This window comes from Platalea leucorodia (genome assembly GCF_965183815.1).
Source record: "Platalea leucorodia genome assembly, chromosome: 1".
In the NCBI taxonomy this organism is placed as follows: Eukaryota; Metazoa; Chordata; class Aves; order Pelecaniformes; family Threskiornithidae; genus Platalea; species Platalea leucorodia.
This window is the reverse complement of record NC_138823.1, coordinates 145,065,081-145,083,041: the sequence shown is the minus strand read 5'-3', so window position 1 is coordinate 145,083,041 and position 17,961 is coordinate 145,065,081. Positions and strand designations below refer to the sequence as shown.

Here is a 17,961-nt window from a genome sequence, read left to right as displayed (position 1 = left end):
ACATATATAATCCTTAGACATAAACCATTGATAGTCTAAGGCAAAGTCTGGATCCAGCTGCACCTAGGCTCCTCTCTGAGAAGGAGTTTAGAAAGCAAGGGGGTCTGTTCTGAACCTTTTGACTCAACGGGAGGGCCTCCTTTACCCCCCCGTTTTTTCAGTCTCTGTATAAATAATTCTAATTCGCTTCTACCTCAATTTTTTTTCTTTATATATATTCCATTCATTTAGTAAGTAATAGAGTGAACCTTGCCATTGAACTTTGTTAAATCACACTTTTAGAAATTTCTATTAAAATCACCTTTTGCAAATACCTTTGATGGTAATTCTTTAAGCAATCTAACCACTCATCCACGGAGGCATAAGAAATGCATAAAAACACTGCTAGATTACCTTCCTCCAGAAAGGTAAGTTCTGCTTGAAAGTGCTGCAGGCTTTTAAAAGAAGAACAAGACAGAGGAAAAACAGGTCTATTACTTCAGAATAACAACACATATGTATCTTATGATATCAAGGTGAACCAAAACGTCTCAGCCTAGCTGAAAAGGCAGAGCTAGGAAGTAAGATCTCTCATGCCCTGTAGAAAGGCACGGTAGAATAACGGTCTTTAAAGCAGAATTGTTCTAGGTCAGTCAACCTTCCTTTGGGTCAAGCATTATAATGTAAAAGTGTATGAACAGAATATGGTGAAGAACACATTTTTGGAGGTGTCCCTGTCTGTCTTTTTGGCTTTGTGACTAAAAATTACATGATGAGGCAACTGGTGGTAGCATAATAGTAGTAATATGGTTGTTGTAGTCTTCCGAAAGGAAATTCTGAAAGGAAAGAAACTGTGAGCAGCAGCATAGTTATCTAAGCATTTATGGTGGATTTGGAAACAAAGATTCATTATTCTTAAAGGAAAGTGCTTAATTTCCTTATAGCCCCTTTCAACCAAAAGTGAGGTGTTTAGCAATTATTATGCAAACTTTTGCATGAATCTCGACAAAGGGGAAATAATTCTTTAGAAAAGTGGAAGAAAAGGATAGGGGAAAATAGATTGTTTTGGAAAGTTTCTATATTTGATATGAATTTCTGAAATAGATTTTAACCTATATGGCCAAAATTTTCAAAACTGATTCTCACGTCTGTGGTAAAACATTTACAGTGCTTGCCTGATTTTCAGGAAGAGCTAAATTTGTCTGCTAAATCAAGCATCTTTGAAATGATACAAGTTGGGGAAACAATCCAATCATTAGAAATTGTATCATCAAAAATTAAAAAGCCTAGTTTTAAAAATAAAAGACTAAAATCCAGAATTTAGTAAAAAAAAAAAAAATCAACCTAAATATGTTCTCACTAGACTCTTCAGACTATAATGTTAAAGAATATCTATTCCATTCTTGCAATTGCAAGTATAATTTATTTATATTATGGTGCAGACTAATAGCCTTACTCATGGACAAGAACCTTATTGTATCAAGTAATACATAAACAGGAAAAAAACAAATTTGATAGTCAAATTGGTTTTCCATCTAAGACAGGAACAGGAGAAAACAGGTAAGTGATTCAAGAGGAATACAATGAGACTGCATCTATGAACATTCTGGAGAGTGTTATTAGCACATTGATGAGCCTAACTGCCTATCAGTTAGGCTGTCTGTGTATAAATATCTACATGTAGGTAAGACAGGTCACATGTATAAATCTCAGGGAATTAGAAATTGCTGTGACGGAAGAGTGGAAGACTGATTAATCAGGCCAGTTTTAAACTTAAAACCAAAACTTTACTGCATAGATATTCATTAACAATACACATTGCTAATGGTTAGTTCTTAATAATTATCAATCACTATTACTACATATTCAAAGCAGTTAGTCCTTAACAGTCATCTTAAATCAGCAACTAATATACAATACCACAGAGCTGATGCCATGCAATTAGCACCAATGGTTACAGTCCTTAGTCATCAGGGTGATCAGGCTCAAGAGCTCTTCAATGAAGGAAGCTAACACTGAAAAGGACGTCCATCCTTCCTTCTTTCCCTTGCCTCTAAGCCCAAATTCAAGATGTTCACCTTTTATAAAATATTGCAGTCTTTAGAGAGTTCTTAGCCCCTGACCTCTGACCCCTAGGACTTTGGGAGACTTGCAGATACTACTTTGCCAGGCTGCAGCAGGTGCCTTGCCTTCCCCATCAGTTGTGGGTTTTTTTCTTATCTGCTGCGTCTTTTCTGTGTTACATTTAAAACAGTCTTTTCACAGCTCTTAAAGTTGCAGCTCTTCAATGATCAGTAACTGACCATCACTGAAGTCCTTACAGTTCTGGGACGTTTGTTTTCAGCCTGCGCCCATATTTTAAAGACCTTTGCTGTCATCCCAGGCTAAAAAGCCACATCATAACAAGAGACATCTGGCATCAAGCTCCAGCTGACCTGCAAGTTCTTATAACAAGTTGATAACAAGCCTGATAGGCCACGACTGACTGTGCCTTACAGACACAGTGAGGATAAGGCTCGAGGTTTGTTTCTATCAATAGCAAAACTGTTTTTACTGAGCATGAAAATGTTTATAGGTTGTTTACCATACATGCCTGATTAGTGTGATTTTTGACAGTTCAAACAAGGTAATATTAGTTACATTTGGCTTAGCATACTTCTACTTTTATGAGTGCAAGAGGCCATATAGTGCTTTGGCCACATAGTAGAGTGGTTTGAATAATGAAAACTCTTAGTCAGAAACTGGAACATGTTTACTTAGTATTTCTTGTTTTCATAGGACTTATGAAAGAAAGGAGGAAAACCAAAAGTATCAAGACTGACTATTGATATTGAAATAATTACAGTGACAAAAATAGCAGTATTGAAATAATTACAGTGACAATTCAGAGATAAGTACTGCCTTTAATTTACATGTTGCATGACCCACTCTGAACATTGACCAGAGAATAGTAGATGCCTTTTTGAGCCAGGAGCTGCTGATGGGTCCCTTGCTCTACGACCTTGCCGTTCTGGACCACGGCAATCTTGTCAGCATTTTGGATGGTGGAGAGGCGGTGAGCTATCACGATGCAGGTGCGACCTTCTCTGGCTTTATCCAGTGCTTCCTGGACAATCTGCACAATGAACAAACCAAAAGGTGAACTTTTCTGGCAGCTATCGTGAGATATACCTCAAGTGCCATCTCTGAAATAAACTGTAATATGACAGTGAGGGAAAGGGAATATCTGTGGCTTTGGCTTCCTGTTTTAGAATTAGCCTGTGTTGGCAAGGAGTCAAAACTGTCATAGTGGATGATGCCATGATAGCTAAGAAGATGAGATGGAACCAGGCTCATTACTGAGATGCATGGTAGGTTAACAGAGAAAATGGTCATAAATTGTAACAGGAGATGTTCTGACTGGATATAAGAAAAATATTCACTGCAAGGATAATTAAGCATTGGAACAGGGACACAAGAGATCTTGTTGAATCTTCTTAGAGATTTTCAAGGACCCTACTGGGCACAGCACTAAGCAACCTAGTTTCAATTCATTATTGCTCCTTGTTTGAAGAGGAGGTTTGATTAGAGACCTCCAGAGGTCCCTTCCATGACTGATTATTTATATATGGGAGTTAAGTCAGTAATCTTGGGTCAACTACTATCATACTAGTTCTCATGATTGCGCAAGGAGTCTCATGAATCATGTTTTTCTTAAAGCTAGCACTGGCAGAAAAATACTAATAAGAATCTCTGCTTTCTTTTCTTTATTGCTTAGGTTTATTAATGCAGAATAAAATAAGAGATGAAATTTTCGTACCTAACTGGCATGGAATTAAGAAATCAAAGAATACTGGAGTTATTCAATGGCATTTTCCCCTCAAACTTTATGTTTTTATGCCTAGAATTGATCAAAACTTAGTCCATGGGTTTTGAGCTTTTCAGTTTATAATATTTGGTATAATATTTGCCTTTTTAATAGTAAGCACTTTTGTAGAATCTGTGTTAATTTTCTACAGCTAGATTGTACTTCTGTTATACTAAGTTTGCAGGTTTGGGCTTAAAAAAGAAATAAGTGTTCTAGCAATTTTTTCACTGGAAGTTTGCATATTAGCCATGAACATCTGGCAAGCACTGGAGAGCAATGAGAGAAGCAAGAAAAATGATGACAGGAAGATTTGGCCATTTCCCAGAGAAAAAGTTCTCTGGCAGTGTCCTCAGTCTTTTCCTTTTCTGAAGTTTGTGCCTCCCGATTCAATTTTGATAGCACTTTTCCGATTGAAGCCTGAAGAACTCCAGGCAAAGAAATACCTTCTTCATTGCTACTTCAGCCTGCCTACTGCCATACAGATGAAAAAAAAAAATACGTTTTTTTGGCAAGGATTAAGACCTTTATATTTGTCTACTATTAGCATAGGTATGTAATTTTCATAAAACACCATATTTCCAGCTTTGGGCTTTAATCTGTGGGAGTGAAAACAATAATGATAATAGAAACAAGCACGGATTTAGATTCCAGACTTCTGGCTCACAATCAAGTTACCTTTTCACTTTCTGTATCTAAGGCAGACGTAGCTTCATCCAATAGCAGAATTTGGGGCCGACGTACAAGAGCTCGGGCAATAGCAATACGTTGTTTCTGACCACCAGAAAGCTGAGTTCCCTTGTCTCCTACGCGGGTATTGTATTTCTAGAAACAATATATTAAGTTCAGATTATGAATGCAAATCGATTCTGAAGTATATTTAAGCATATTGACCCTGACACCAGCCAGCCATAAACTGCATATTCCATGCCAATAGCTCTCTGAAAACAGATGACCAGAATTGCTATCTGACACAGATATATAGATCTTTCACTAGGAGACTTCTTTGTAGCATCAAGCATTTCGTAAATTCAAAGCAATTGAATTGCCTCTAAGGCTGGAAGGCAACATTATTCTCAATGAGGAGATAGAATACCAAAGCTCAGTGAAAGTCTATGACAATAGTGGGGATCAAACCCTGACCTTAAACACTCCCAGCTAGCATCCTAACCGATCAGTTATTTTACCCACATTTATTCATCCTGAAGAAAAAAATAGCAATGTATAAGATGTATCAGTTTCAGGCCAAATTATATACTATATGTATATATAGACATAGACATTTATACACTTCATCTATAAAACAGTTTTGGACAGTTATGCTTTTAATTTAGTTATGTCAGTTAAGGTGGACCAGCCAGGTCTCCAGACAAACTCACGTGTAGGTCACAGTAGTCTTTGAGGTATTATATATTTGGTTGCAAAAAGCACCAAAGTTTTATGAGACATCATTATATATCACAAGATTTCTCTACAAAGTTTTGGAAAGAGCAGATCTTGATAAGTCATTAGAAAATAAACATGATCTGGAAAAATCATGAGCTTTGGCCTTTGTTTTTTTTTCAAGAAATGAAAAAAGCAGCTTAACATCCTGAAATTAAGATGAATATATACAACATACAACTAAGCTGGCAACTTCCTTGCTTCAGGAAGTTTTGGATACAAGTTGACATAGGTTAGAAATTGATTTGTCAAACCCACAGAAGAAAAATGCACCCAGAACTATTAAATAATAAAACATGATTTATATCTTAGGAAGTTCCTGAGTCACAAATTATGCAAAGTTAGATGAGAATTCAGGGGAAATGTGATTAAATATTTAGCCCTTTTGAATACTTATTTGTAAATACATCTTGCTGGTCACTGCCTGGGACAAGACTTTGTGCATGGCAGACCTTTCATCTGACCCAAGATGTTCATTCTTACATTATTATGTAATGGTCAGATATATAGATATATAGATATATATATATATATATATGAAAAACTTTCTTAGTAATTTTTGAACTGTAGGAATACTAGAAATTTAAATTCTGACTAGGTATAACTGGAAGAAATGCGTAAGAAACTTGTCAGCACAGCAGTCTTTTATATATGTTTGAGATAAATAGGAGCTTAAAAAGAAATGTTTAACTCGCTTGAAAAAGCGCACCCCACACTTCCAGCTCTCAGTTATAATTGTGGATTTTCTTCCCTGATATCTTAAATGTTTAGCTCTCTACCTGACAATGGAGTCTCCTGGATTAAAAATAAGTATGGTAAACAAAATTAAGAAAGATAAGATTTAAAAATCAGTTTCAGATTTGCATCTCAGGGAATTATTGTACTTCAGGGAATCATAAATGGACATAATTTTCCCCTGCCACAGTAGGTCAACTCCTATTCTGAGTAGGAGACAAAAGGAATAACTTACATCTGGCAGAGAGTCAACGAAGGAATGAATATTGGCTTCTTTTGCTGCATTAACAATTTCCTCATATGACACCTGCCTACTGTTATCTCCATATGCGATGTTTTCAGCAATCGTGCAGTCAAACAGGATTGGTTCTTGTGAGACGATACCCATCTGAGCTCTCAGCCACTGGATATTTAGTGTCTTTGCATTTTTGCCGTCAAAAAGCTGAGAAACCAAACATTTTAAATTTCAGTCACATGGTTATACATGTATTTGAGACTTACTGTAAATTCATAGACAGAAGTTGTGCAATTGCAGCTCTTTCCTTAGAGATACCATATTGAAAGCTCACATAATCCCTTTCCTTCCTTCTCCTCTATGTTCCAAAATCTTCTAAGGCCTATTATATAAAAATGAGGCTAGGCCCTTCTGCTGCCTCAGTCCTTTTCTTTGCTTCAAGATTTCATCAGGATTTTTAAGACAGTGGAAGACAGGATATGCTGAGTCAACTTCAAGAACTTTGGGTAAAGTTCTTTCATTTCTTTCTTCAGTAGGAAAAATTTCCTCTATTTTGCATATATATTCCCACCAAAGGAACAGATTGGCAGTAGTATTCCATTAAAATAAAGGAAGAGTAGGGTTCATTCATTCACACACTTCTAAGCCAAACATCCAATCTTAAATTTAATTGTGATGTAATGCCTGACAGTGGACAAATTTACTTCTGGATTCCTTAAGATATCATGTGCAGTCAGTTTTCTTTACTGGCAACTTTATCACACTTCTGCTAAATTTGGCTACTGAGTTGCTATCATTATCTATTAGATAAATGACAACAGAAAGTTTTTTTCTGGATATATCAGTTTCATAATTATACAAGTCATATCAACTTGGACACAAATATACCAGGACGTTAAGAGGGCTGTTACGTCTCCACTAGAATCACCCAGTGCAGTGCTTAGGCTCTGTGTTGAGTAACATGATCGGCTGGGTAACTGAAGAACTGCCCCCTTCATAGCATGGCTACTGGACATGATTAATGTACTAATTCCACAGTTTGTGCTAGAACAGCCAATTTGCAGCCAATATAATTGTTTTTCAAAGGAAAGAGATCATAATGAACCTGATCCAAAATCCACTGAAATCAGTGGCAGCATTTCTACATCTGCAGATGTAAAGGGGGAAAAAAAAAAAAGCTAGAAAAGAGAAATTGCTTTCAACTACATAGATATTTGCCATCTCTTTTCCTTAGAATTCCAATGGATTTGCAGGCTGCTAAGGTCTGCTCCCTGTTCCTTATTTGATGTGAAAAATCACTGACGAAGGTAGAGAACTCAGTTATTATGCATTTTGGATCCACCACACCAAATAGTACAACTTTTAGGCATAGTTACTCTCTTTATCAGACTAGCGTAGTGCTCACTGTTGTGAACAGCTGTTCTGACAGTGCTTTTAAGCATACACTCCTTTCACTCAGCTCAAAGTGCAACTGAGCTTATGAATTAGTCCACTGCTTCTGTAGTTTCCATGCCAGAGGTCTGTGCTTTTCCTTTCAGTAAGCCATTGTTGGTTATTTATCGATACAAGGTCAAAAACATTGGTGACAAAGTTGCACTTGGTTAAACATACCTATGCTGCTTCTTTCTACACGTCAGTTTGCTACACTGGACCCGTACGGGCATTTCCAACCTCAAAAAAAAAAATCTTGCCCATGGCATCTAGGCCTATTTAATTATTGCTTTATCTTTTGTGAGTATCTCTGCACAGACAAGTTCTGAAACCCTTCTTATTCTTACTCATCCAACTCAAAATGTGTGGGTTCTTTTCCAAACAAAATCTCTGAGCACGTTTACATCAAAGAGAAAATGACAATAAACAACACCGTTATGTGAAAAAAATATGTAAAGTTGCTGAATAAGTAGTGTGGGAAACCCTAGATGTATTTTAAACCAAAATTACTGAAAGTATTTACAATCTATCACTTGGTAAGTGGGCATACTCTGAAAGATGTTTCTGACAAGTAAAAACTATGATAAAAATTATTGTCAATGTTCAATGTTTTAGGAAAGAACGCAGATGGCAAATTCTATTACTACATTATACAGAAGTAGATACGTATATTTAATAACTTTTAAAGTGTTTTTAACATAAAAACCTCAGGAAATTTGCTCCAAATTCAAAGGCATCATTAGGCTGTGGATCAGGCATATTTTTGCCACACAGATCTTGTTTCATTAATTATTATAATGTGGGAAATCGGGACTTTTTCCATTATATTATTCATCGCATTTAAATAAGGAACCCTGATGAGCTACTGCTTGTCTTTAACATTAAAAATATTTCAAAAATAAACCTAGAAATATCTATTATACTTTATCACATCACATAAAACCAAACAAGCACACCCTCACTTAACATGTTGACACGTTGTTACAAAAATACTTACCATTTCTCCATTAAGTGGATCATAAAATCTCTCAAGCAGCTGAACAACAGTGCTCTTTCCACAGCCACTGCTACCAACAAGAGCCAGAGTTTGTCCCTTTTCTACTTTTAGATTCAAACCTTGGAGGATTTTGACCTCTGGTCGGTTTGGGTAGTTAAATGCCACATCTTTGATCGTTACGTTTCCCTCGAATGTTTCCTATAATTGAAATAGTATCACTGTTACATCTTTAAGACAATTTGATAGATTATTCAAATAGAATTGCAGAAGTCTTGGCTTTTTCCCCACTGAAATCAATAGAGTTTTGCATTTGCTGGAATGCTGACTTTAACTCTGTGGTCTGAATCTTTGTGAAGTTACAAAATCAAAGTACACCACTGAACTACTTTGAAAATGCTCATAATTCTGCTGTTTGTATTCCACACAAGTTGTACCTTAACCAGATTTTCAAAACAAAAATGTTTAGGCAGAGTGGGCGAAAACTGGACTCACAACAGAGAATTTGGCCCATGTTGCGTTTGGATAAAGTGGCGAGAACACGTTGAAGTAAGGAAGTAATCAGAAGGAGAGGAAAAATCAGTTTGAAGGAAGCGAGAAGAGTACTATCCATATTGTCCATAAATAATATCACCCATTACACATGGCTTACTTACGGGCTTCTCTCCTTCCTCGCTGTAACTATCTATTGAGGGTATTCTTTCAAACAGTAGAAACAAGTGGGCTGCTGATATCTTGGCTTTGGTATAGTCCGGAGCAAAAGAGCTGCTTTGTCCTAATGCCATTGCACCAAATACAACAGCTGAAAACACTCTATAAAAGAAATCAGGAAAAAAGTATCAATAAATAGACAATGAAGAAAAGGACAATGGAAATGGGACTGCAGTCAATTTTTTCTTTTACTCAGAGAAAAAAATGGGACAAAATTTAAAAGAATAAAGTAGTAACCAACTGTTATGCTTTAATTACTCATTTAGTTCCAGAAATTTGTTTTTATCCTCTTTTAATAAAGTGAGATAAACAAGCCTCCATTCCAAATTAAATGTTTTCATTACCTATTAGCACTAATCTCTTTAATTATTAATACTGGTTAACTATATTAAGTCTCAACTGGGGCTAGGAAGAAAGTGGTCAATGGATGATAAAATCATTACTCTAATCCTCTTCTACTGTTGCTGTGGTTTCCTCTCTATGATTCAATGACCTCTGGGAGTTAGTGATACATTTTTAAGCCATCAATGAAAGTAAGAAATAAAGCCTGTAACAAGGTAACACACAGCTACACAGCTGCTACACAGCTCTGCTGGAAAAAACTTGAAGGGTTCACAACACCAAAAAAAGGTTGAAAACTATGCTATTATTGTTTTATGGTGAATGTAGATGTATCATTACAGGCATTACATTAGAATGGTTTAAAAACCTGCTGTCCTCAGCTATTAATTACTGCCACACAACATAGGATTACTCATCACTGAGAAATGGTAATTGACATACGAGACCTGTTAGCCTGTTTTAAGGCAAAGTAAAATAAATTCATTTATATTAATTTTTATCTTCTAGAGCTATATTAACTCATCTGTTTTATTCTGCATTTGAACAGCCTAGAAGGGCTCACACAGCTTTAGGTCGGACAATTCATTCCAAATCTAACTGAGCCACTGGAAGTTCACTCCCCCAGCTGGCTAGAGATGTTCAGCTAGCAGATGGGATGCAGACACTTTCCAACATCTTCCAGTCAAAATGAGCTGTGTTAACTATCTTCAATCAGGTTGCCAACAAAAAATTGTTATGATTGGCCTTTCTTAGGTATTGAGGCTACTGATATCCATACTGCTAGAATCTCATTCTTTTCATACTTGTTTCCATAGGCCTATATTGAGCTATCACCTCTTAAATTATAAATTATATTTCTTCTGAGTTTATATATAATCTAGAAGAATGGGACTTGGTTATGGTAGGGGGTCTTAGATATTATGGCAAATGATTGGATAAACAGTGATTATAAACCCAAAATATAAAAATAAGAAGCTAAGGATAATTTATAATTTCAAAATAATTCCTTTAATTTTTGTACAGTTTCTGCCCTTAAAAGCCTATGAAGTACCCTTAGAGACAAATAATTGTACTATTCCTTGTATAATATCAGATTGCAATGGATACACCTTCTAAGAATACTGCAAATTAGAATTATATTTTATTTGCAGTGCCTGTCTAAATTAAAAACAAAATGCTCCACCCAACTATGGGTATGTATAGTACTTTACATACTGTTCTTACATTCATGGTTCATGGTTTCATTTCCCGCACAAAATTGGTTCATTTAAGTGAACAAGCTTCTTATCAGAATGTTATCTAAAATAATTCAGTTATCCTTCCCTTATAGTGAACAGCATATACCTTATGGAATCCTACTCTCTGGGTATTTAACATGTATTTTAGAGAAGATTTCAAATTTCAGTGAATAAACCTGACACAGAAATAACAAAGATGCTGATGACTTATTCTTAAAAAGATTTTTACAATATTATTATGCTTCAATAAACAGGTACAACTATGTTTTTTGTAGAATATACAGAAGACCTCACAGCTACATGAACAATAAGATTGGTGAGAATAAACGAAGTGATGTAAGTAGGGTACTGTTTCAACCTCTGGAAAATATAATAGTCCCAAATAAATACAGAGAAGGAAATCCAAAATCAGGCCTATCTGAACAGCTCAGACTCTGTAGTTACGTAGAGTATGCACTTTGTAATATGCTTTCATTATATTTAAGTACGGAAGAAGAACTTTCCTGTTTTCTCGTAGCTTACCCAATGGATTCATGATATCTCTAGCAGCAAACAAAGACCTTTGTCTGGACTGACAGAAAAAAGATTGCAAAACAGATACTTACAAAAACACATTTTTATAATCCATGTGTCCATTTACCACTAGATAGGCACCAAACCGGAAACAGCCAGCATAGGTAAAGAACATCATTGCTTGTGAAAGGGCAAAACAAAATCCAAATATATGTGCCTTCTTCACAGAATTTCTGTAAGAAAGAATACATATTTTCATAAAAATGTACAATCATACTTAGGTCCTAGTATGCAAAACCCAATTAATTGACTTCAGATGATTATATTGTTATGAATGGGAAGTGTACTCATGCTTAAACAACACAATCCCTTGTCTCCTGTTAGACTGTGTCCACGAGAAAGTTATTTTTGTTTGCAGAATTTTATTTACTTCTGAAAGCAGCTTGCAATATGGTGCAGAGAAAGGTGACACCTTAGCTACTATGTATAATTATTGTCTTACCATCTCATAGTTTGAGTTCTAAACCACTTTACAGTTCAGTCCATGGTTACCCCTTTGAAGATGTCAATAACACATTTGAAATTGTACTACTGCATCACATAAGAAAAAAAAGGAGCAGAACTGTTAGCTCACCTTCAGCCAAAGACAAACTTTTGTGTCATTTTTTCTTTACTTGCAATTTTATGTTAACCAAATAACAAAGATATTAAACAGTTCAATATTATACACTCGAGAATCTGTTTCTTTTCAATTTATTCAGTCAAAATTCCTCTCTCAAATAAGATTAACCCTGCATGTATGATGCAGAAATTAGATTTTGGATGATAAAACTATGCCTATAACTAAAAGCAAGGCAGAGAGAAATTTTTCTGTAACTATGAATGATACCAGAAAAAAGACAGAAAATAATTTTATTGATGCTATTACTAAGTCACAACTGTGTGGTTCCTTCTGTAAAAAAAACACCAAACCAAAACAAACAGGAGCCAGATTCACAAGTGTGCTCTTTTTTTTGATTAAGAGGCTGTTGTGACTTTTCTTTTACATAGCTGATTTGTGCATTAATCCAGTATAACAGAAGGCCTAAGCTCAATTTTTATAAAATAGAAACCCTTTGCATAATCAGTGCTTTAATACGCACTGAAATATTAACTGAAAAACACATGTTCTCTCTCTTCCAGACAAATTGACCCATAGGGCAATAAGGTCTTATTTATACCAGAACAACATTAAGATGAGAGTCTTGGAGCAATCCCATCAATGTCAACCCTGAGAATAGTTAAGCATTCTCCTGCAAGTTGTGAGATACGGACTCAAAACCTAGCAGCCGAGAAAAAAGCTAGAGTAATATCTTTTATGTCCTGCACTGTTCTCTAACCACTCAATTATTATGGTGGATGTATTAGCAGCAGCCCTACTTGTCTCCCATCATATCTGTGTACGTATGCTGTCATTTCCTTTACTTTTCTCATGAATGTCTGAAAATGAAACATTTCATTCTAGAACAAATAAAACTTGAATTGACAGTATCTTTTTAGTCTTCCACTTTAAGACTTTTTAATTTTTATTTAGTCCAGGCAGATTTATATTCCTTTTTTTTTTCAGTCACAAACCAACAAGTAATTATTCAAATGTTTTCAATCTTATTCACTTTCAAAAATGGCTTAATGCAATATTCAATTTCCATTTAAAAGTTTCTAATTAAATATCTGAAACACTTCAGGTGGGAGATTAGATTAGATGACTTCCAAAGCTCACTTAAAACTAACATTTTTCCAAACCAAGTGACATTGCCATAGATGATACCAATATTATCACATAAAATCAATTAAATCAAAGAAAAAAAATGGTGGCTGGTGGTTGCATTTGTAATAAAAAAATATGGAAAATATTTACATTAATTCTGAGGTAATTAAATTATACATGACATCATACACACTAACAAAAAAAAATCAATGTTAGCCCAAGTAAATATTTGTAATTTATTCTATAATTTAAACACAGATTTTTTTTAGCTTAGTTTTTTCTATTATACCTGTATGGCACATGCAAATGTTCTCCATACATCATCTCAAATTTCCTTTCTCGGGTCAAACTAACAACAGTTCTAATATTTTCTATGGCTTCTGTGGCAATCTGCAATAGAAATACAAATGTTTTAATCAAAAGTTAAGATTATGTTGCAATTCCTTATTCTAAACTAATAAAAAGAGTCTGCCGGAATATAATTTTATATTTTTTATAATTGTTATTAAAGTCATGGACCTTTGATACCAAAAGTAAGCATTCTACATCTTTCTTTTTATGACAGTGAGATTTTCTGATGATGCTCAGAATTTTCTGATAAGACCTCTTTAATGTGCTCTAAAAAAGTAGTGAAAAACCATCAGACAGCAGTGACAATTACAGAGAAGATATTCAATAAGAAAAATGGCAATTTAGCATTCAACTTCCAGTCCGCTGAGTTTGAGCTATAATCAGAATGTCCAGGTTACTTATGTGGCTAGAGCCCAACTTAGATCTCAGCAGTAGATATCTGATCTGATCAGTAATACCTTCCTTAAGCTTGCAGATTCTTTAGACTTGAGTCATTTACATACACAAAGGTACCTAGTAACATTTGAAGGCAGTAGATGCATGCCTGCATGGGAGCAACTGATTCAAGGCTTTTTTATGTAGTCTGTTAAGTCTATGTAGGTGCCCAAGGTAGGTTACCTATGTAGGTAAGTCTTCCTCAATGATCACACAATCAGGCTAGGAGCCTGTATGGCCAATTCAGTCCATATGCATGTAGAAGAGGATGATGGTTAGAAATGACCAGTGGAAGACACCTGGAACAATCGCATCTCTTTAGATACTGGAACTAGTGCTGAATCCCTCAGTTCACCTCTCGTTGAAACACTGGGCTTGAGTCCATGTCCTACACACTGCCTCCGGCGCAATACATGTTATGTTGGGTATTCCAGCTGGCCTCAACTGCTGTTGCTCTGAGAGGGCAGGGATTCCTACATGTACTGTATTATACCTGACAGTCCCATAGGGATGGATGTTTTCAATTTCCTAATGCATCTCAAATAGTATTAAACACCTATATCTAGGGTCTATTCAGTTGTCAACTGGTCTTATTTCTAAGGATGGGTATTTAGCAGGAGAGTTTACTTATGAGCATATATACTGTACAAATGCACAGTAATAAGTCTGAGTATAACTCAGAGAACTGTATGTTCAAGAAAGTACACATTAGCAGGAAATTAATATGGACAATGCCAACAGTAATGTAGACCTAATGTAGACCTAATGTAGACCTTTTGTAGACCTTGTCTAAGAAAGACCATAAAGTAAGGTCAAGGGAAAATATAACCAAAGAAAAGTATATCTAGACAAAAGACACAAGAATGAGTGAACTTTGCATCTTAATAACCAGAACTGGCCATGGAGTACAAGATCACAGTGCTGTAGATAACTCAAGGTATAAATCCGAAGCCAACCATTAGATGGCGTCTGCCCAGAAAAAGGTGATAAATCAGGTACATCTGCTCGCATATTTACATTCATGCACATTTAGATTATAAAAGAAAGGCTTTCCATAGTGATGTTTTTTCAACACAGAATTTATTTATGAACCTATATGAATTTATTATGAAGCTTTGTGAATTTATTTATGAATATATTTATTCTTGGGTTTTCCCCACAGGTGTTGTGAGTCCCCTGATTCTTTGCATCTAAACATTTGAAGCTGGGGAGAAGTTTTTTTTCCCAAGAGACTGGCAATGTTTTTGAATATCCTAAAACTTATAAAAGTTCAATCTTAACATTATTTTATATTTTAATTTTAGAAAGCATCAAATAGATACACATTTATTTTACATAATCTTGTTATTGCATTTGGTGTATTACATGGCTCACATTTTCCATAAAGCTCTTTGAGAACCAGTGCTGTGGAACACTGTGCTTCTCTGGACCTAGTTCCTTGAACTCCCTCTGTTTCCTGTTCCTGCCTAGAAGTCAGCAAAGTCCCTCTTCTGCACAAAGCTTTCTGAACTGAGCACTTACACAAAAAGCAGGAGAGAAGCTTCAGGGAGAAGCATGAGCACTTTTAATAAGTTCTTGTACTACAGCAGGCCTGTTAGTCTCACTTCAGTGCCTGGTAAAATTATGGAGAAGGTTATTCTGGGAGTTATTGAAAAAAGCTTGAGAGACAATGCAGTCAGTCATTGGTCATAGCCAGCACGGGCTCACGACAGGGAAGTCCTGTTTAAGTAACTTGATTTCCTTTTATGACAAGGTTACCCATCTAGTTGACCAAGGGAAGCCAGTAGATGTGGGTTTTTTTCGTTATATCAAAGGTTTTGTTAGTCTCTCACACCATCCTTCTGGACAAAATGTCCAGCATACAGCTAGACAAGTCCGTAATACATTGGGTGAACCATTGGCTGATGGGTCGGGCTCAAAGAGTTATAGTAAATGGGGTTACATCAGGCTGGCACCCAGTCACTAGTGGGGTTCTGCAGGGCTCAATTTTAGGGCCAGTGCTCTTTAATGTTGTTATAAATGATCTAGATACAGGAGTCAAATGTACACTAAGTTTGGCGATGACATTGTGCTGGTTTTGACTGGGATAGAGTTAATTTTCTTCACAGTAGCTAGTATGGGGCTATGGTTTGGATTTGTGCTAGAAACAGTGTTGATAATACAGGGATGTTTTCGTTACTGCTGAGCAGTGCTTACACAGAGCCAAGGCTTTTTCTGCTTCTCACCCCACCCCACCAGCGAGGAGGCTGGGGGTGCACAAGAAGTCGGGAGGGGACACAGCTGGGACAGCTGACTCCAACTGACCAAAGGGCTATTCCATACCATATGATGTCATGCTCAGCATATAAAGCTGGGGGAAGAAAAAGGAAGGGGGGGATGTTCGGAGTGGTGGTGTTTTGTCTTCCTGAGTAACCGTTACGCGTGATGGAGCCCTGCTTTCCTGGAGATGGCTGAACACCTGCCTGCCGATGTGAAGTAGTGAATGAATTCCTTGTTTTGCTTTTCTTGCGTGTGCGGCTTTTGCTTTACTTATTAAGCTGTCTTTATCTCAACCCATGAGTTTTCTCACTTTTACTCTTCTGATTCTCTCCGCCATCCCACCAGGGCATAGTGAGTGAGCAGCTGCATGGTGCTTAGTTGCCGACTGGGGTTAAACCACAGCAGATACTAAACTAGGAGGAACTGTGGACTCACTCGAGAGTAGAGAGGCCTTACAGAGAGACCTGGATAGACTAGAGAGCTGGTCAATTATCAACTGTATGAAATTTAACAAGAGCAAGTGCTGGATTCTGCACCTGGGACAGGGTAATATAGGTTATACATATAAATTAGGAGATGAGAGACTGGAGAGCAGCCCCACAGAAAGAGATATGGAGTTTTGGGTTGATGGCAAGTTGAATATAAGTCAACAGTGTGCCCTGGCAGCCAAAAGGGCCAACCATGTCCAGGGGTGCATCAAGCACAGCATAGCTAGGTGATCAATGGAGGTGATAGTCCCACTCTACACTGCACTTGTGCAGCCCTACCTTGAGTACTCAGTGCAGTTTTGGGTGCCTCAATATAAGAAGGACATCAAACTATTAGAGTGTGTCCAGAGGAGGGCGACCAAGATGATGAAAGGTCTTGAAAGCAGGACTTATGAGGAGCAGCTGAGGTAACTTGGTTTGTTCAGCTTAAAGAAGAGAAGGCTGAGGGGTGACCTCATCGCAGCCTACAACTTCCTTAAGGGGGGCAGCGGAGGGGGAGGTGCTGATCTCCTCTCTCTGGTGACCAGTGATAGGACACGAGGAAATGGAATGAAGCTGCATCAGGGCAAGTTCAGATTGGACATTAGGAAAAGGTTCTTCACTGAGAGGGTGGTCGGTCACTGGAACAGGCTCCTCAGGGAAGCGGGCACAGCACCAAGCCTGTCAGAGTTCAAGGAGTATCTGGACAACGCTCTTAGTCATATGGTTTAGTTTTAAGTAGTCCTGTGAGGAGCAGTGAATTGGACTCAATGATCCTTATGGGTCCCTTCCAACACAAGATATTCTATGGTTCTGATTCTATGAACAGAATGAAATTCTGTTCTGAAAAGTGATCCTCTATATGACGTCTTATAGGACACCAGAGTTATGGCAATTCACCATACAGTTCAAATGCCTACAGTTTAAAAAAGAAAAACAAATAACCTCCATACCCTACTACTTTTATCTAAGTTAAACCACAGACCTGAAAGCATTTTTCTTTATGAACTGTTACCAAAGATTTTTAAACTGTGGTACTGTTATCTAAAATATAGGGATATAATTATCTTACAGCCTCGGTATTGCTTGTGCCACTGTTTGAAAAAATTGCACATAATTGACTAACTCATTGATTTGAATGTAACACACAGTGTTAATGATAACAAATAAGTGAAACAGATTTTATTCTTCTTACTTATATTGTCTCACCAATACTCAAAGGAGTAGGTTTTTTTTT

General features: G+C 36.6%; 1 protein-coding gene across 2 annotated transcripts in view; it reads right to left on the bottom strand.

The window, feature by feature from the left end:
- Positions 1-2,781: 2,781 nt before the first annotated feature.
- Positions 2,782-17,961, bottom strand: part of LOC309602288 (ATP-dependent translocase ABCB1-like) — a 44,593-nt gene continuing 29,413 nt past the window's right edge. For both annotated transcript variants that reach the window (XM_082335741.1, XM_082335742.1), the window contains exons 21-27: positions 13,502-13,602; positions 11,558-11,698; positions 9,318-9,474; positions 8,665-8,862; positions 6,237-6,443; positions 4,502-4,648; positions 2,782-3,094 (exon numbers count right to left, since the gene is read on the bottom strand). In XM_082335741.1, the coding sequence (XP_082191867.1) occupies positions 2,888-3,094; positions 4,502-4,648; positions 6,237-6,443; positions 8,665-8,862; positions 9,318-9,474; positions 11,558-11,698; positions 13,502-13,602 (1,158 nt within the window). In that variant the 3' untranslated portion in view covers positions 2,782-2,887. The remainder of the gene's footprint in view (positions 3,095-4,501; positions 4,649-6,236; positions 6,444-8,664; positions 8,863-9,317; positions 9,475-11,557; positions 11,699-13,501; positions 13,603-17,961) is intronic.